Below are 21,976 nucleotides of genomic sequence, written 5' to 3'. Positions count from 1 at the left end.
TGATTATAATAAAATAAAACAGCAATTCCCCATAAAATTCCATCATCCACAATTAAATTATATATCGCTGACCTGTAGAAAGGGCTGACATGTACAATCTCGCTGATTATCCAAAAATACTGTGAGTGATTATACTATAGTAAGCATAATACGAATAAGCCCTTAGGATACAATGGAGACATTAACCAGGTAATCTTAAAACTTGTATTTTCTTAACCATGCGATGCTTCTAAATAAAGAGTAAAACTGATACTTTACTTACACCAAACATGGCCCTAAGGTCGGGGTCTCTAAACCTAAATGGAATGTTGGAGACGTGCAGTCTCTTGGGCTGGTTGGCCAATTCGGTAGCTGCTTGCGTGCCTTGCGCCTGTTTTGTACTCTCCGATGCCTCTGAGGTAGGCGGTTGTGCTGTGCCGTTTTGTTGGTGTTCAGTCTCCTGAAAATGACAAAAAATCAACGTCAAAAACTTTTCACAAAGAGACCATTTTTAAATCCAATATGCTTTTCACCAATCTCGATAGTTTTTATAATATCAGCTTCAAAGAAGCTCAGTAGCTACCTTGCTACAATAACATAAGATAAGCCAATTTCTAGGTAGGTTCTTAATTAGTTAATAAATCATTTTTAAAAAAGAACATTTCATCATAAAATAGATATTTATTTCGCATGGCGCTGTTCCAAACTGGACAATTAATAACTTAATCACGCTTTCTATTTAAGTTGGAAACAAGTGAGAAAGGACACGAACTTAATTTAAAAGTTCCCTGCCATAACTGTTGCCGAAGTTATTCTCTCCCACTTGAAAAGGGAGCCAAACTGTTACACAACTTTTTTCTTTTCATTAAGTTTAGACCCGTACGTGACCTCGAGTTCTAGACTCTCGATAACTTGTTTTTCTCTTCTCCCTTTTGTATTCCTGTCAAGAATTAATAAACTCTTAGCTACAACGTAGAGAGAGATTTTCGATCTAATGATCATAGTTATCTGTTTGGAATGTATTATGCATGGTTTCAGTTAGTGAGGATTGGTTTTAAGGGGCGGATAGAGTTAAAAAGGTTTCATCAGTCTTGTAATTTTCATATTATTTTCGTTATGTACCGGGTGTCACAAATTCGAGTCTCATTATTGTAAACAAAAAGAAAATGTTGTCAAACTAGAAGATACAAGATCGGTTAAATGAAGGCAGAGTTGAGCAATTTGATACTGATCAAAATGTCACCTTAACAGGCTTAAAAATCTAAATACTTCCGATTTCATTTTTTCCAGATTATTTTTGTGATATTTGAATAGATGTAACAAAATAATAGAAGAAATCTTCCGTCACCTAGAATGGACCAATAAAGGATTAAAAATAGATGGAAAATATCTTAGCCATCTAAGATTCGCTGATGACACAGTCCTAATTGCCAATAATCCTGAAGAACTACAAACACAAATTAACGAACTAAATACCGCCAGCAATAAAGTGGGTCTCAAAATGAATCAGCCTGAATATCTGTTGGTAATTTACTTATTTCGTTTTGAGCCATTTCTGGCTCCAATTCAATCGGCAAAGGACACGAAGGAGAATTAAAAAATATTGACTCAAAACTGACAACTAAAGAGACAGCTTTATTTGTCAAATTACAAAGAAACCAACGCCCAACCCAGCACAATATTTTTTCTACTCCTAATAAATGCACTGAAATAATAATTACTGAATATTTTTTAAAAGGTAACTCGCTATGTAAAAAAAATATTGTTTTATACGCGACGATAAAATTGCATTATCGACTCCCGGAATTAATTCAATCGCGATTTCATCGCTCGTGAATTAATAATTTTCGGTCGACGATAAAATACCATTTTATCGTCTTGTATAAAAAATAACTATTATTTTTACTTATCCTCTATGGTTAAAAGTTTAAAACCATTTGTAAGTTTTAATAAAAAAAATCTCACATAAAATCGCAGTTAATAATTTAAAATCCAGCTTAATAATAATCTGTATTTAAATACAAAAGAAATCCTTTGTCCAGAAATCTCCAATTTTCTCCTAAATATGACAGACAATACAATCCCCGTTCTATCGATTTCCTGACTGGTCGTTATCCAGAAAAAGCGGATTTTCGAAAAACAAGAGAAAAAGTTTTAATGAAACTCGTCACTTTAATATACGGCAGCCGGTTTACATACTTCGTCATCGTTTATTTCGCGTTACAGGTGTCAGAATGGGGATTCTAGCGAATAATGAAGGTATTAAATTTAGACAGGAGCATTAGACCGATTTATATTAGGGCACTTGCGATAAAGAACTGAGAGAGAGTATAATCGAGATTTAATATTTTAATTTTTCAAAATATATTCGCCATAAATGTACTGCTGTAATTTATCATTTGAAATTTTCACTTAAAGCGCTTTTGTGTGATATTAACCTTATATTAACCGAGTTAAAAATTAATGTATACTTGAATACCAGGTTCGGTTACCAAGATATCGCAATTTTTCTGGCGAAAATAACGGCAATTCATTATTGTGTGGTAGAAATAGTAAGGTAGGAAGAACATACAGTCATCTTCACAGATAGCCTAGCTGCGTAGAAGCATTTATGGCACACGACATAAGCAAAGACAGAAAAACTGTCAAAATTGTAGTAAGTCTAACAAAAAGAGATAGAGGACATTGCCAGCTCAATAGGCATTTAGAGCTGATAGGATTGATGATGAAGACACGATGATTGAAGGATAAAGTACCGATAAACCATTTTATATCTAGTTCGGTTACTAAGATATAATAATAATAATAATAATAATGCCTTTATTTCCAAAAAAAAGTAAAATAAAATACAGTTAATTATTAATACATTAAAATAGTAAGAAATCATAGAAATTAAATAATTACACCATCACACCATATATAATATATATATATATATATATAAATATATCAAAACCCAATATTTATATATGGAGCGAAATTCAGAAGCATAATGCTTCTGCTCTTCCATTTAACTCCGAAGCATAATCCGAATGAAGTACAACAAAAAAAATAATAAAAGGTGAAAAAGATTAAAATATGTCATATGAAAAAAGAACAATAAAAAAAATAATAATAAGCAAATCAAATCAATAAAAAAAACAGTGAAAAAAAAACTCAATTTCAAAGAAGAAAAAAAGTTTCAGTCAGATAAAGAAAAAAAAAAAGACCTACTGATTTTCATAAAGCCATCGACGGGTATGCATCTTAAATGTATGAATATTTAGAGTTTTTAGGTTTGAAGGTAATTCATTATATAATTTCGCAATACACTAACTGAACGAACCTTCAAAAAGAGAGGTCTTATGGTAGGGAATTGTAAGAGTGTCCTTTGCTCTAATATTAACACTATGCGCATTCTCTCTAAGTTGAATCTTTTCAAACAGGTAAGTTGGTTCTTGGGTAGTAATAATAAAATGATACAGACTCAGTGTGCCCAAACGATGCCTATTCTTCATACTGAGCCACTCCAATTCTCGAAGTTTATGCGAAACATGGTGAAATTTTCTTAGATTAAAAATATATCTCAAACATGTATTCTGCACTTTTTGTATTCGATACACTTCATGAGTGTTTAAGGCTTGCGAATACAATGGAGCACAATGAGAAAAATGCGACAAAACTAGGGCATTACACAAGTTAGCCTTGAGCTTATGGCTCAGATAATAACGGTGAGGATACAGTTGTCTCAAACCAGCATATGATTTTTATATGAGATATCGCAATTTTTCTGGCGAAAATAACGGCAATTCATTATTGTGTGGTAGAAATAGTAAGGTAGGAAGAACATACAGTCATCTTCACAGATAGCCTAGCTGCGTAAAAGCATTTATGGCACACGATATAAACAAAGACAGAAAAACTGTCAAAATTGTAGTAAGTCTAACAAAAAGAGATAGAGGACATTGCCAGCTCAATAGGCATTTAGAGCTGATAGGATTGATGATGGGATTGATGATGAAGACACGATGATTGAAGGATAAAGTACCGATAAACCATTTTATATCTAAAATTTCAAATATTTTCAGAGATAAAATGGTTCAAGTCCAAAAAAGCATAAACAAACATTCGACAGTTGTATTTTGAGTTACCTACTTTAGTTTGCAATACAATTTAAAATATAATACAGCATTGTGTCAAGTTTTCTTCTTCTTAAGCTCTCATTTTCTTCATAACTATCTTCTAGGACTTGATCCAGTTCCTTCTGAACCCTTCAATTGTTGATATAAGAACCAAACAGTTGATATGGTACGGACATATAACAACTGCTAAATGGATGCATCAAGGGAGAATAAAGAACCGAGAACAAGCTGGAGAGAAGAGAGAAGGAATAAGGAAGGAAATGAAACAAAGATAGCTTGCTGATAACATGTAGCCAGATAGAGAAGAGTGGCAGTTAAGAATCGGAAAACCTCGTAGAACGCTGTAAACAGAATGTATATATATATCATCTCTTACCTGTGGTTCGCATTTATACTGCGCGTGGTTCTGCTGTTGTTGCTGCTGTTGCTGCGCCATGGCGGCAGCCGCGGCCGCAGCAGCTGCGGCTGCCGCCGGACTGCCCACCAGACCGGCGCCGGGCGGCTCGGGAGCGGGCGGACCTTGCGGGGGCGGCGGACTGAAGGGCGGCCCGGCGCCCGGTGCTGTCGCTGGAGGCGGTAGTAGTGGTAAGGCCGATTTGTCCTCGGCCGCTTTGACTTCGCCGTTTTGTGCGGCGGTGGGAAAACCCGCGGCAGGGGCGGCGGCGCCGAAGGGCGCCGTCATACCCGTCTGCACCATGTGCTGGAAAGAACAAAAAAATGTTAGTATACAGGGAGTTTCCTCATGTAAAAATAAGATTTGTAAGGAGTGCATACTCCCCAAGCATGGACTCCTTACAAAAAAATAACATAGGTTTATGATTCTTTAATAAGTCAGACCTCTACTCGTCGAATTCGCAGTTGTGATCAAACTATAATGTTTTTTATAAAACTCTTATAAATAAATAAACTTTGCATCTAAGCATGCACGCTTGACACTAATAAAATCAAAAATCGCAGAGCGTAGAGTATAATTTGTCAAATCAGCACTACGTTCAAGTTAGCTAGAGTTGTCGAAAAAAACCTCAATTTTTTAGGTAATCATTTTTATTCAAAACAGTGATTTTTTTAGGTAACCAAGTATTGAAGTACAAAGAGCTTACAAAAAAAAACTAAAGAAACCCAATGAAGAAGTCTACAATCTTAACGCGAAGTAGAGTTTTCATACAGTTGAATAACTACAACTTATCAATATAACTATCCGAAACGTCGTAGTAGTGTAAATTGAAAAAAAATAATGACAATGAATCTTCGACATCGTAGTTTTATTTCCAATACAAAATATGTCGTTCTGTGTTTTGCCTCAACTCGTACAAACATTAAACACATTAACCTGCATCGTTTATGTTTTTTTTTTCTTCGCCCTGAAGCAGAGAAATCTTGTTACCGTAAATGCGTTCTTTATACTTATATCTTCACTCCACTTATAAAACAGGTTCAAAAATACTTTATCGCTACCAATGGCTTCCGCTATCCGAAGATTTCATCTACTTAATGTCACAAAATGCTCGATATAATTTTTAATAGCACGGTTTATAACTGTTATTTACTAGATTATTAGTTGAGTTATTGTTGATTGTTAGATTTGATTCTTTTTACAGCTAAGAATCTCTGTGGTCATGTATAGCATCATTCAGAGCATGGTCGTTGCTTATCAACATACGGTTCACGATTTTTCATGGCGAGAACGAAATTTGCAAACGACCTCGAAGCGTCATTTACACGAATAAATATAAATAAATAAATATTTACTTATCGTGTTAGCTAGATTATAAAATAAATAAAATTAATTTTTTTATATCTAGATAATAATAATAATGACACTAAATTAATAATTAAATAGAGAGTAAATATTGTAATATTTTTGTTGATAAAATGTAAAAGGTGTTATAAATAGTATAAGCATTTGACTAAAATGTCAAGTTTTTGACATATTTAAAATTTTCTAAAGATAAAGAATATTTTAAATTTCAATAACAGCTACCTAAATTGTAATTTACCAGCAGTATCAAATGACTTAATCCTGCATCGTAAACATAACTGTAGTCTATGAATATCAAAAAAAAAACTTTTGCAAAATTGCAAACTGACATTAATGATAAACTATCCATCGATCAGTAGGTAATCAATCTTCATTTTTCCAGCTTCCCAACACAGAAACAGCGTCGGCGTCGTAACAAAAACAAATAAAAATTTGTCGGAGAAGAATCTTATTATTCCCTCCACTTTAGCAGGACCTTTCTCCCTTAATCTCCGCTCCCAAATCCTGTTCCTCGTGGCCAAATTGTTCCGATTGGCGTTGTTCGACCTTCGTTCAATCGACCAATAGGAATAAAGGAACGCGGATCGTTAAGAAAAGTTTATAATCATATCGCTAGTCATGGTATTGGGATGAGAAGTATATAGTGATAGATGACCTGATATTATCCCTTGACAGGTAGAAGGTAAAGTTTTTTGAAACGATTTTCGCACTGTTGCCAAATGTTTAAGACAGGTTATAATTATTACGGAGGTACATAATTACCATAGAATTGGCGTATTTTTTATTTATAAACATTTATTTAATTCTGTTTTTAGTATTTGTTCTTATAGCGGCAACATAGATACATTATCTGTAAAAATTTCAACTGTCTAGCTATAACGGTTCATAAGATAGAGCTTTGTGACAGACGGACGGACGGACAGCGAAGTCTTAGTAATAGGGTTTCCGTTTTTACCCTTTGGGTACGGAACCCTAGAAACGGCGTCAAAGACGACTTGGGAATGACAATCGATGATAATTTTCGGGAGGTCAATCTCTAGACCTCAATTATTACAATTTACATAAAAGTTGTCAAAAATTAACAGGAATTATAGAAAGATTAAAAAAGGATAGGATTTTACACACTATAAAACTAAATTACAAGCTTCTTAAGGTTTCTTAATAAATAAAGAAGAATACTGATCAAGTATATGACGTCTAGGGCTTAACCTCGAAAAAAAATTATCATCGATTGCCATTCCCTAACCCTCTTTGACACCGTTTTTTTTCGATCGGTATTTTTTATCTTCTCTAGCATCATCTTCTGTCTGGATGCCTCTGTCTTCCTATTTTGGGTTTAATTTTAAATCTCGCACCAAAAAGCACCCGACAGAACAATGGGCGACGTGGAATAATCCAGATTAACAAAGCGGTCGATGTGAAGTATAAATGAATAGGAATCAATTTCGGCATACATTTGACCAAATGGGAACAGCGGAAATTGACTATGGCCAGTGACGTACCTAAAGATTTTCACCCCGACAGGATTCATTAATAAATGTATCCCAGGATATATGTACATAAACTGCAAAAATACAAACCGAAGTATATTTGTTACTTTAAATTACTGTTTGATTTAATTCTGCTTTACAATCAAAACACTGAGTAAATTTTACTATATTACCTAGATCATACCCTCAAGTTTTGTACTAAATTTAATAAGAGTAGTTTGGTTTCACCAAGGGTTTCACTAATTTTTGAATTGTCGCAAAAAATTATTAGGCCAGAATTTTAAGATAGATTAGATGATTCTAATCTGGAAATCCCAAAAGTCCTCCGACCATAGTAGAAGGAAAAGAGTAGTTACACTCTCCCAAATATTCTCTGCCAGTTTTTACAATCTGTCGAATATCGGCAGATTGCAGAGCGTTTCAGTTGAGTTTCGTCCGTCGACCTGCGAGGTTCGAGAGTTGCGTCCCAGCACAGAGACGAATTGACAAAAAATGAGTGCCTCACTGTGTGCTGCTATTGATTATAGTAATAATTCTAAAAATTATGCTTTGAGTTTTTTTTAAGAGTCATTTATGATCATGTTTGAGTTTAGGTTAATTTTCTCATGACTGATTACTTGATTACTACTTAATAATTTGATATTATTTTCATTAAAACCTCAATTTTTTATCGATTTTACTTTTGACAACCATCACTTGCTTGCTGTTTAACGAACTGCACCATCATTGACAAAAATTTGCTAGTACCGAAAGTACCAAAAAAAAACTGTACCCAAAAAAATCCCGGCTCCTTACAGGCATGGTACCGAAATTACCGGTTCCGTAAAATAGCCCCGGTTCTGGAACGGTTACGTCAGTGCTCACGGGACGCGAGAACAAGGTCATATAAAGTGGCAGAAAAAGAACAAAGGATTTGACAAGGAGTAAAGCTACTAGTTTTCTTATACTATGCTCCTACGCTGGCTGCAAGTCTACCAAGAGATAGAAAGTAATGAAAAAGCAAACGATCTAGCTAGAAAAGGAGCGAACACTCTACTAACTGAACCAGAACCGTTCTGCTTCTCAAGTGGAAACCAACTTAGAGCAGAACTCAAGAACCTGGAAGACTCCCTCCGTAACCTGGAATGGGAATGCTCCATCGGTCTAAGACACTCGAAGAGATCTCTCAGGACTTATGACCGAATAATTTACGGATTGTCACGATGTTTTTACCAGGACACTGTGTCCTTAATGAACACCTTAGTAAAATGAAGCTAAAACCAAACCAAAACAAGGGTGAATGCAGATTTTGTGAGTGGAAAACCCTTTGGTAACATCTGTAAAATCTACAAACTACAACCTGGAAACCTATATCAACGCGTACGCCACTGAATGTAGCAAACTTTGTTCATACAAAGTCTACTTTTTATATCAATCTATAGCTTGCTTCTGTAGTTCTTATAAAGGACCATAACTTGATGTTTACCGTTTGTAATACCATATAAAGCCAGAATATATGTTAAAAACAGACTATATTTTTTCATATAAAGTTCATTTAATCAGCACCGCCAGACCATGAACCGAGTTCGAATCGATTGCATGGTACTAATTTTATTAAATTATTCGGCATAATTAATTCAATATGTAATATACATTCGGTTCATGTCGGTAATTAATTCTAATTATGTACAAAGAACGGCTGACTAAACATCTACAAAGCCCAACTATATGTAGGTATAGATATTTTAATTTAGATTTCATTCAATTCAATACATGTATCAATCACTTTACAAAAAATGTGTTAAAAACAGTCGTAAATGTTATAAAGTGCATATTCATTACAATATATTTAACATATTTCCCTTTGAATTTTCACATACACACATATGGTATTTAGAAATTACATAAATAGAATCTAATGACATGCTATCATAAAATATAATATTATGTATTTACAGAAAAAATAAAGAGTCAGTTTTCTAGACATTTTTCCGTTTTATCTGACACGTAAAACTGACAGGCAAAACGATATGTGCAGACAGGGCTTTAAAGAATTATTTATTACCATTCCTTCGAACTAATCGTAAGATAAAATATGGTAGGGTGTGGCAATAACATTCATATGTCCATCGTACTACATGCGGCGTCGAGTCTTCTACTGGTGTTATTGACCAGTAGGGTCAAGGCAAATAGTAAAGCTGACCGCTAAACGTAGAAGAGGAATCGTGTTATTACGAAATTAAACGCGGCAAGTTCGTTAAAGAAATAAAGAACCTCTCTTCATATAAAAAATATGCGAAAGAAGATTTTGGCTAATTATAACCTCGTTTTTTAATGAAAGATGTCTTGGAAAAAAACTCCATATACTAAATAATTTCATGCTTTTTTAAACACACTTAAAACACGATTAAATATACAGTGTGATACAGTTTCTCGTAGAACAGTCCCTAAAAAATTTTGTTTAAATATTTCCAAAAGAAATAATGCTATTTACTGTATATATTTCACATACTACAATAAATTCTAACAAACCCAACTAGACGTGTTATAAATTCTGTCCAAGATTCAGTATATTAGACGGTTTCTTTCGTACTTTACCCTTACATCCGTTCTTGGCTCCATTTCTATGCTGCGCCAAGCTTGCTCGTCGGATACAGTCGATGAATTCGGAATATTAATCAGATTTTTTAATAATTCGTAAACTCCCAACGAATCATTTGATATGCGAGTCAAGAGCCTGACGAATAGTGTGGTCTTTTCAGAATAACGAAGTTCGTTTGGATAAAAATTGTAAGATAGGAAGATATGAATGTCTAATAAGGGATTCAACCTACCTTTTCAAAAATTAAGATTGTATATTTATTATGAAAATTGTAAGAAAATATGAAAACAAAAGAAATACTTTAAATTATTCCGAAAATTATCATCATCATCATCAACATTTTCAGATAATCCAACCATTTCCTATTATGGCGTAGCGTTCCTCACATATTCTCTTTGTAGTTGCTTCCATTGTTATCTACTGTTGGCTATGCTGGCCCAAGTTATGTCTGCTAATTTCCTAATATCATGGTCCCATCTCAGGTTTGGTCTTCTTCTAGGTCTCTTAATTCCGCGTGGGTACCATGCTGTAATTTTGGGGTCCATCTGTTGTGCGTTCTTCTTGCCAGGTGTCCTGCTCATTGCCATTTGAGGGATTTGACTCTGTGGATGACATCTATTACCTGGATCTTTTGTCGTGTATCCACCCTATTCTTTTACGGTTATTCTCAGTATATTTGGTTCCCAGCATAATGTCCGTTAGATTTGAATATGATTGAGTTTCTTCAATAAGTACTCTATGCTAACTTAATTCTTCTGTTGATTTCTGGTAGTCGAGATCACGAGAGCTGTGTATTAGTTTTAAGTTCTAAGTTAGGACTAGGGCATAAAACATAAGCAGAAACAAAATTGCATAAAACAGCCTAATAACGAAACACATGAATGCAAAAAGTAAAATAAAAATCAATAAACTCTCTTAAAAATAGATTTTAATTTTCAAGTGTTTGTTTTAGTATAGTGGCGAAATTCTAACCTCCACTAAAATTCAAAAATACTATCAACTGTGGTATTTCTAAAGACACATTTAGCTGCTATTAGCTCAAGAGTATTGAGTTTTCGAGCTGTAATAGGAGTAGGTTCAGAGAGCTCTATTCTTGAAAGTAACTTCAGATAATGGGTGTTGGCTATTAACACATCAATAGGGTCTGAAACTTCCTTTCATAAAATATCTACATTAACGGCCATTTCATTTGAGGATTTGATGGACCTAGTAGCATCTAACATAAAATTTTTATTAACGGCATTAACAATACGAACTGAGGAGAAATGAGGTATTCTTCAAAATTTTATCTGGGATTAAAATAATTTTTAATAACACTAATGGAATGCAGAAACAAGAAATTTTAATGAAAGAAGAAGCTGAAATAGAACAACCCTTTTACAAAAACGTTTCTGGAATTATTAACAAGCTACAGACAAATTAAAATCTTCATGACTCGAAATATATTATTTTCTTGTTATACTTTTTTCTTGGTTATTTCTACTTTCTTTTAGTATTTTCTTTTTTAAGAAACACGAATTCGTGATTATTTTCCCTTTTTTAACAAGCCTTAAAGAAAAATTAGAACATACTTACAGCGTTTTTAGTCAGTTTCAATACATATTGACAATTACTTTACCGTGGAGGTCCCTCAATAAATGCACATGAACGTGGGAAATGCATTGGCAATAAAAACGAATTAAAATGTGATCATTCCTTCAATAAATTATTCTATTTATTCCAAAAACCATTCATCTACGACTTGAAATTAATTTCTTAACTGGCGTTAAGGCTTAAACCTGTCTATTACTTTCTAAACAAATTTTTCATTTAGTATACGCTCTCCCTCTCTCTCTCTATCTTTATTCCTACAAGAGGAATGTAGTGGTCAGATGATGTGTAAGGTTTGTCTCCATAATTCCCTGTCTTGTGCTTCATGTACAAGCGTGTGCAGTGGCTTATGGGTGATCTTTGATAGCTGATCTATCCATCGGAAGGGCGAGCGGCCTCTTGGTCTTCGTTACCGGAACCTTGCCCTGTATAATGAGTTTTTCCATACAGTCAGTATCACTCCTCATAACGTGACCAAAATATTTAAGTATACGTGACTGTATAGAAGTTGAGAGGCGGTCTGTGATGTTCAGTTCTTGGATTATGGATTCATTGGTTCGCCGGGCAGTCCAGGGAATTCTGAGCATTCGTCGCCAACAGTACATCTCAGTTGCGTCAATTTCTTTCATTTCTGACTGTCTCATCGTCCAGGACTCGGAGCCATACATTAATATAGGAAATATTAGGCAATGAACAAACCTTTTTTTAAGTGTTTAGATATGTTTTTGTCTCGCCATATCTTTGAGAGTTTTCGTACTGCCACTCTTGTCATTTCACATCTTCTTCTTATTTCCCCTTCTAACGATCCCGTGTTGTTTATAAGTGACCCAAGATATATATATTGACTTACAACCTCAAAACGACCAATGCTCATCGACCTACGCTCAATCGTATTCAAATCTAGAATGCTACTTTAAGTAAGGGTGCGTTTATGTTGGAGCGGCGATAAACGATAAGAGAAGCGATAGTAGCGAAGCAAAGAATATTATTATATTAATTTATATGTAGGTGGTTATCTTGGAGTAACGCGTCGAGACACGCTTGGCAGTTGAGCAACGATAAGAACAGCGCTAATTCACTGCTTTTATCGTTTATCGCAGCTCCAACATAAACATACCCTAAAGAAGAAGCCATTCGACCAATATGTGTATAATATCAGTCATGACCTATGCATGCGAAAGCTGGACACTTAGAACGGACATCATAAGGAAACTGCAAGTCGCACAACACTCAATGGAACGAAATATGCTGGGAATAACCAAGAGTAAATAAGTAAGAGTAAAATAATAGAGTGGAGACGACAAAAGACCCATATATATGTATAAATAAACACGTCCTCTCTAAGTTATTATAAAAATACGTTCATCGACATATTCTATAAAAACAATTCAATTGAATACAACGCACTAAAACCAGCTCTAATCATATTCAATCTTCCTTAAATCTTAAGAAACCAGTATTCCCGTAGCACGCGATGCAATATTTCCTTATTTCACCCAAAACGACCAATATAATAACACGATACAGTTCATTTTCTTCGTAATCCTTCGTTGTTCTCGAACGTTAAGGCGGGCATGAAATCCTTACTATATTTAGAAGGAAGAGCGTTAAAATACAGAAATAATCGGCCGGAGAGCCCCACCCAGAACCCCTGCTGTACACGCCATATCAGTCTGGGTGCATGCTGGAAGTTCAAGGACTCCGATGAGAATGTATACGACGATGGTCTTTGTGCGGAGCCCTACGTAAAGAATCCACGCCTAAAAATAAACAACCTGTACCTTTGTTTTAGGTTTCTTCGTTACTATCATCAATTTATAGTATTTTGATTAGTTAAATAATCAATATTTCGACAGAAGGCATCCAAAAAATGATGGAAAATACAATCCATCTGTCATTTTGAACATCTGTCAGTGTGTCAGCTTTTCTTTTAATTCTATAGATATACAATATACAATCCAATAAAACATTGTCACAATTGTCGTAAAAATCTTCTTAAAAATAGATGAAAATATACGCTATAAGAGGACATTCCCACATTGTAAAAGCTTTTCACTGTAGTTTTATTGTGGAGTCGTAATTTATACCATAAACCTCCTCCATCAAAATACGCTGGCTTTTGTATTTAATACTGATTTATTCCCAGTAGGTTTTATTGTGCAAGTTGTTTGATAACTTATGGAAGTTCTAATAGAATTTTTACATTTATCAATGTGATTTATTTAAATTTCTACGTCTTTTAGTTAAATAAAAATTCCAGAAAGAGTGTAGGTACAACTGGAAAAAAATTGTTCTATTTATTAAAAGTCTGTTGCTCGAATTTCTTATTAAACACTGTATATAATAAAATTTGTTTATAGCAACAAAAGCTGTTTACGCAACACTAGAAGAATCTTGCGCCAACTAGATTGAACCAACAAAGGATATAAAATAGATGGGAAATATCTTAATCATCTAAGATTCTCTGATGACATAGTCCTGATTGCCAATAATCCTAAAGACCTACAAGCACAAATTAAAGAACTAAACTGCTAAAGATCTATCTCCAGCAGATGCTAACATGGTTAGCGAAACGCGCGTCCCATGCCAAAGTAAAGTGTTTTGGTGTATTGTGGTGAACTTGTGTTTTATTTTGCTGTTGTTCAGCACTGTTCATTAAAATGTTGTATCCTATGTTATAGGGCTTGTTTCTCTCTACAATTTCCTGTCTCACAATGTACCGTTTGTGTCGGGGAAGGGATCATAGTTTCATAGTTGTCGATTTTCGAAAGAAATCAGTACATGTATATTATTTCGTATATTTTTCACTTTATTCATTTTATGGAAAGCACTGTTCATTAAAACGTTGTATCCTGTGTTATAGGGCTTGTTTCTCTCTACAATTTCCTGTTTCACAATGTACCGTTTGTGTCCAGGAAGGGTTCATAATTTCATAGTTGTCGATTTTCGAAAGAAATCAGTACTTGTATATTATTTCGTATATTTTTCATTTTATTCATTTTATGGAAAGCACTGTTCATTAAAATGTTGTATCCTGTGTTATAGGGCTTGTTTTTCTCTACAATTTCCTGTCTCACAATGTACCGTTTGTGTCGGGGAAGGGATCATAGTTTCATAGTTGTCGATTGTCGAAAGAAATCAGTACATGTATATTATTTCGTATGTTTTTCATTTTATTGATTTTATGGAAAGCACTGTTCATTAAAATGTTGTGTCCTATGTTATAGGGCTTGTTTCTCTCTACAATTTCCTGTTTCACAATGTACCGTTTGTGTCCGGGAAGGGTTCATAGTTTCATAGTTGTCGATTTTCGAAAGAAATCAGTACATGTATATTATTTCGTATATTTTTCACTTTATTCATTTTATGGAAAGCACTGTTCATTAAAATGTTGTATCCTTTGTTATAGGGCTTGTTTCTCTCTACAATTTCCTGTTTCACAATGTACCGTTTGTGTCCAGGAAGGGTTCATAGTTTCATAGTTGTCGATTTTCGAAAGAAATCAGTACATGTATATTATTTCGTATATTTTTCATTTTATTCATTTTATGGAAAGCACTGTTCATTAAAATGTTGTATCCTGTGTTATAGGGCTTGTTTCTCTTTACAATTTCCTGTCTCACAATGTATCGTTTGTGTCGGGGAAGGGATCATAGTTTCATAGTTGTCGATTTTCGAAAGAAATCAGTACATGTACATTATTTCGTATGTTTTTCATTTTATTGATTTTAGGGAAAGCACTGTTCATTAAAATGTTGTATCCTGTGTTATAGGGCTTGTTTTTCTCTACAATTTCCTGTCTCACAATGTACCGTTTGTGTCGGGGAAGGGATCATAGTTTCATAGTTGTCGATTTTCGAAAGAAATCAGTACATGTATATTATTTCGTATGTTTTTCATTTTATTGATTTTATGGAAAGCACTTTCATTAAAATGTTGTGTCCTATGTTATAGGGCTTGTTTCTCTCTACAATTTCCTGTTTCACAATGTACCGTTTGTGTCCGGGAAGGGTTCATAGTTTCATAGTTGTCGATTTTCGAAAGAAATCAGTACATGTATATTATTTCGTATATTTTTCATTTTATTGATTTTATGGAAAGCACCGTTTATTAAAATGTTGTATCATATGTTATAGGGCCTTGTTTCTCTCTACAATTTCCTGTCTCACAATGTACCGTTTGTGTGAATGAACACCAAAGGTTCCAACCCTTTAACTGCATAATCAAGTATTCGTAGAAAAACAGTTATGGTATAGGCATTTCTCAGCAAATATTTCTAGGGATGGTATATTTCGATTACAGCGGTATCTTTTGTATCTTATCTCTGGCAACTTTGCGTATACGCATTACATGCATTGTTATATGGCTTTCTCGGAGATGCGACTGATTTTTAAGATGAGATATTTTGGCGTGAAAAAAAATTGAAAAGTATATTTCGAAACTTTTTTAAATTTTCATTTAAAAAACATATCTGTATTGTGTTGACGATTGTTTATTTAATTTGAGAACTCGTATGAATTTTTAGATAAAAAAGCGACATTTTGACCTGTCTTCGTGGAAAATTCTATTCCAGAAATTTGGCAACACTGCACACAGATCTGTTACAAAAAAAAATTCTCGACTTTTAACTGCACCATTTAGAACCCATTTTTATTCAATATAAAAATAATTTACAAACCTTCTTATAAGGCCAACAGGCAGTAAGCGCCATTAAAAAAAATAAAAAGAAGAGTACGGGCTAAGTAATGACGTCTAGGGGTTGACCTCGCCAAAATTATCATAGATTGTGAGCCGTCTTTGACGCAGTTGTTTTTTCAATCGTCTGGTAATTTATGAATATCATTGACAAATTTATCGGCTAGTTAATATGAAAATCACACAATTTTAAGATTCTTGAAGTAAAAAAAAAATCAAAATAAAAGATCTTGAAATTGAATTCTAGTTAAAAACATCGTCTCTCTGTTAGGAACATGTTACATCGTTTAATGGCTGATTTTAATTAGCAATTATAGAGTTGGTTCGCTCGAACGAGCGACATATCAGCCAATTTAAGCAATTTAAAGTTTTTCGCAGATGTTGCCACGGAAACCCTAGATCATATGTGTGAGTGTATGTTAAAAGCTGACACGACGATGTCGTCATGGCAGATTATGCTCATAATCTGCCATTTTCTTCATCTAGAAGGCAGTTTACTAAAACTTTTGAAGTGTTTTTTATTAAATGAGCAATTTATTGTTTAAATATAAAAAAATCTAATAATAAATACCTGTATAAAGATATAAGTAATTAAATTTTTACGGTTAACAATTAAGGAAAAATATCGTTATTGCCATATCCAGCGAAATGAAATGATATAAACTCTGGGAAGATAAATTATATCTCATCTGTCCTTTTTACAGCTTTATCACCCAGCTTGAAGCTTTTTCAATTTCGCCAAAGATCTTTATTGCCAGCTGAGAGTTACGGATATCATTTATAACCTCTATATAATAAGAGGTCTTGATATGTTTTGATGGCGATTAATTCGACGGTAGATTCTATGAAACGAAGGTATAAAAATACGATAAAATTCTTTTTTTTGCTTTAGGTAGAAGCATCAATATAAGCTGATCTAACGTAGCCTTCCGAAAAAGCTCTATATCAAGTTTCTGATTTGATATTTTCTCTATAATCTGTTTTAATAAAATATGAGGACAGTAAAAAACACTGGACACATTTAAAAAATATTTTTGTTAATGTAGAGGATGATTCAAACACATTTTCACACTAAATTGATCGAGGACATACTGTATACTGTATACCGAGTAAAGAATCGTTAAAGAACAGAATTATGAGTCAGTTGATTTTAAACTAAATTTTTATATTTTAGACTCAGATATGATATTTACATATTAATAAAATGTTTTTGACACAAAATGGGAAACGTAATTTTATACATTAAACGGCTATGAATCTGAGCTGTGAACATACATTTAAAATATGTACATAACAAAACACTGACACTGATAGTTAAAAATAATGCCATATTAGTCATGTTTTTATGTTTTACATCAAGACACAAAGACTGTAAATTAACTATGCAGAAAATAAATCCCCGTTTTCCATTTTAAATTATCTGGAAAAATCTGCCAGAGCGTTGCGGAGAAAAGTGCCGTCCGTGCCAAATTTCAGGCATGAATGAAACATTTTTCTTGATTTACTGTTAGTTTTCACATACACACAAGCGATTTTGCGCGGGTATTAAACGATAAGAGGAGAGATATATTTGCGTGTTCCGCATTTTTTACATTTTCCTGCATATCATCAAAAACTTTTCATTTTTAAATGCAAAAAACAATTTGAAAATTATCTCCAGTTGAAGATGAGGATTTATTTTCTCTAATATTGAAACGCGCGTCCGGTGCAAAAGTAAAATGTTTTGGTGTATTGTGGTGAATCTGTGTTTTATTTTGTACTAGCGTGTACCAGCGACTTCGTTCGAGTCGAATAAATCATTTGTAATGGTGATGATAAAGCAAAGCAAGAATTTCCATTAACATATAAACTGGATAACATTTTCTCACATTTATGTCAGCCTGAGAAAAAACAATATGGCGATATTATTATATAACTTGGTAATATTTGAGGGGTAGTTTTATCTCGTTGGAATTTGACTTTTGAAAAATCCGTTTGCCAAAAATAAGCTTTTTACGTCAAGCAGTTTAAGCAGAATCGTGGTTAAGAAATTACCCAAGTTTTTGGAACACCCTGTATGATTTTTTTAAAAATTTCAAAATATGTAAAAAAACAAATAAATTATTCTTGTCCAAGCGTTTTCCCGAAAGACTAACCGTTTTTTAAATAACAAATATTGTAATATTTGAGGGGCGTTTTCACCCTCTTGGAATTTGAGATTCGAGAAACCCCTCCTGATCGAACCTCTAACCCCACAGTCAATCCGTTTACCAAAACTCAGCTTTAAACGTCAAGCAGTTTAAGCAGAATCGTGATTACTCAATAGTCATATTTTATGAAACACCCTATATACATTTATAAAAAATCTTAAAATATGTAAAACAACAAAATAAAATATACGTGTTTAAGAGTTTTTCCGAAAAACTCACCGGTTTTTAAATAAAAAATATTTTAATATTTGAGGGATAGTTTCACCCCCTTAGAATTCGAGTTTCGAAAATATCTCTTCTTATCGAACCTCTACACCCTAAAGTCAATCGGTTTTCCAAAATTCAGCTTTTTACGTCAAGCGCTTTAAGCAGGATCGTGAATAATCAGTGACCAGATTTTTCGAAACCAAATTTCCAAACCAAACCAAAACTGAGCTTCTTACGTTGAGTGGTTTGAGCAGGATCGTGATTAATCAGTATGTCAGTCACTTAAGGATTTTATATATTAGTATAGATTAATACATGAATTTAGAATCGGGAAATTACCCACGACTTGGCATCACTGTCTGTATATTTGGAAACATCTTTCTATAATTCGTGTTAATTTTTGACAAGATTTATGTCAATTTTTAGTAAATGGCGTCTAGAGACTGACATCGCCAAAATTATCGTCGATGGTCTTTTCCCAGCCATCTTTGACGCCGTTTTTTTTCGATCATTTGGTATTTAGTTTCATATTGTGGAAACGTATAGAGTACTTGTTGATGAGACAGTGCTACCTACAATGCACAGAGTCATTTGAAAAAAATCAAGACAATACGCATAGAAATATTCTCTTGAATTCAAGAGCCTGGAATTTGGGCCAGAAACGTTTATTCAATAAAAAATATATCTATAATCTCACTTTTTGGATTTAATATCAAGTTTATTTCATATTTCATACAAAGTAAACCCGCAACTGAAATTATTAATAACTTTCAAAATAGTATCGATCGTAAAGCTGAAGAAATTTATATTAGTTGTCGAGGCTGGCAGGCATCCAAATCGACTTTTTTCATCGTTCGTATTAAAGTATTAAATATTTACAAATTTCCGTGTTCAACTAGAACGCACAGTTGAAAACAACACTGTGGAACAATAATTTTATAAGTAACGTATAATACCTTTGTAGTGGATTCATTACAGCAATCTTCAAACAGTAACTCCAAACTCCACTAACATAAACATTTTTGTTTTAAAGAAAAGTTAAAGAAATGTATTATTAGTTTTTTTAATTGAAAAATCGAATAAATAACATTTGGCGACATAATTCCGGAAAAAGCCGAACCGATCCGAAATTATCAAAAGCTTTGGGTCGCGACCGTTGCAAGAATAGCGCCAAATAGTTGTCCTTATGGACCGGCGTGAAGATAGCCACGGTTTTCCATCCACGGTTTCAGAAAAATCCCAATCATAGTAAACATATGGCAACGACGCTTTTCGTCCGATTTCAGCCACATCCACGGTTTTCGGTGTCGAAACGCCTCAATTAAAATATATCTACAGCGACACTTTTCTGTTGTTTATTATTAATAAAGATTTAGAAGAATTACATAATAAGTTAATAGAAATGGTCGAGTTTATATTTATATATAATGAACAATTATTTATGAGAGATATAGATTTAACTTTAAAAATCCTCTTAAAAATTTAAATTCTATCTAGTTCTTAGCAAAATTCGATACTAATTTATTAAAGGTTGTACCACAGCGAGACCCTTTGGAAAAGATATATAAGTGACTAGGGTAAACTACCCTATACTCAAAACCATTTGCCGGTCTTTAGGGAAAGGGCCAGATTCAAAAAACCGACATTTTACATAAAATTAGACAACAACAAAAATCGCCACCAATTTGTTAAGGGTTGTGTCGCAACGAGGCCATCTGGAAACGATGTACAGATGACAAGGGTACACCACCCCGGATTCAAAATCATTTGCCGGTCCGTAGGAAAAGGGCCAAGTACAAAAAACCGCTGATTCTCCTAAAAATTAACAGAAAAAAAATTGTAGCTCATTTATTAAGGGTTGTGCCGCAACGAGACCGTATGGAAACGATGTACAGATGACAAGGGTACATCACCCCGTATTCAAAATCATTTGCCGGTCCGTAGGAAAAGGGCCAAGTTCAAAAAACCGCTGTTTCTCTTGAAAATTAACAGAAAAAAAATTGTAGCTTTTTTATTAAGGGTTGTGCCGCAACGAGATCACCTGGAAACGATGTACAGATGACAAGGGTACACCACCCCGTATTCAAAACCATTTGCCGGTCCGTAGGGAAAGGGCCAGAATCAAAAAACTGTCATTTTACCTAAAATTAGACAGAAAAAAAATCGCCGCCAATTTGTTAAGGGTTGTGCCGCAACGAGACCACCTGGAAACGATGTACAGATGACAAGGGTATACCACCCCATATTCAAAACCATTTGCCGGTCCGTAGGGAAAGGGCCAAAATCAAAAAACCGCTGTTTTTCTTGAAAATTAACAGAAAAAAAATTGTAGCTCATTTATTAAGGGTTGTGCCGCAACGAGACCACCTGGAAACGATGTACAGATGACAAGGGTACACCACCCCATATTCAAAACCATTTGCCGGTCCGTAGGAAAGGGCCAGAATCAAAAAACCGCTGTTTTTCTTGAAAATTAACAGAAAAAAAATTGTAGCTCATTTATTAAGGGTTGTGCCGCAACGAGACCACCTGGAAACGATATACAGATGACAAGGGTACACCACCCCGTATTCAAAACCATTTGCCGGTCCATAGGGAAAGGGCCAGAATCAAAAAACTGTCATTTTACCTAAAATTGGACAGAAAAAAAATCTCCGCCAATTTGTTAAGGGTTGTGCCGCAACGAGACCATCTGGAAACGATGTACAGATGACAAGGGTATACCACCCCGTATTCAAAATCATTTGCCGGTCCGTAGGAAAAGGGCCAAGTACAAAAAACCGCTGATTCTCCTAAAAATTAACAGAAAAAAATTGTAGCTCATTTATTAAGGGTTGTGCCGCAACGAGACCATCTGGAAACGGTGTACAGATGACAAGGGTATACCACCCCGTATTCAAAATCATTTGCCGGTCCGTAGGAAAAGGGCCAAGTTCAAAAAACCGCTGTTTCTCTTGAAAATTAACAGAAAAAAATTGTAGCTCATTTATTAAGGGTTGTGCCGCAACGAGTCCATCTGGAAACGATGTACAGATGACAAGGGTATACCACCCCGTATTCAAAATCATTTGCCGGTCCGTAGGAAAAGGGCCAAGTTCAAAAAACCGCTGTTTCTCTTGAAAATTAAAAGAAAAAAAATTGTAGCTCATTTATTAAGGGTTGTGCCGCAACGAGACCACCTGGAAACGATGTACAGATGACAAGGGTATACCACTCCGTATTCAAAATCATTTGCCGGTCCGTAGGAAAAGGGCCAAGTTCAAAAAACCGCTGTTTCTCTTGAAAATTAACAGAAAAAAAATTGTAGCTCATTTATTAAGGGTTGTGCCGCAACGAGACCACCTGGAAACGATGTACAGATGACA

General features: G+C 34.3%; 1 protein-coding gene across 4 annotated transcripts in view; it reads right to left on the bottom strand.

The window, feature by feature from the left end:
* The window catches only part of LOC115887793 (RNA binding protein fox-1 homolog 2), a 134,819-nt gene that overhangs the window by 33,232 nt on the left and 79,611 nt on the right, over positions 1–21,976 (bottom strand). For all 4 annotated transcript variants that reach the window (XM_030907305.1, XM_030907292.1, XM_030907313.1 and 1 more), the window contains exons 2-3: positions 4,477–4,800; positions 263–439 (exon numbers count right to left, since the gene is read on the bottom strand). In XM_030907305.1, the coding sequence (XP_030763165.1) occupies positions 263–439; positions 4,477–4,797 (498 nt within the window). In that variant the 5' untranslated portion in view covers positions 4,798–4,800. The remainder of the gene's footprint in view (positions 1–262; positions 440–4,476; positions 4,801–21,976) is intronic.

This window comes from Sitophilus oryzae, unplaced genomic scaffold (genome assembly GCF_002938485.1).
Source record: "Sitophilus oryzae breed Bouriz unplaced genomic scaffold, Soryzae_2.0 scaffold_1165_pilon_pilon, whole genome shotgun sequence".
NCBI classification, from domain to species: domain Eukaryota; kingdom Metazoa; phylum Arthropoda; class Insecta; order Coleoptera; family Curculionidae; genus Sitophilus; species Sitophilus oryzae.
The sequence above is the reverse complement of the archived record's forward strand: the minus strand, read 5'-3'. Positions and strand labels throughout refer to the sequence as shown.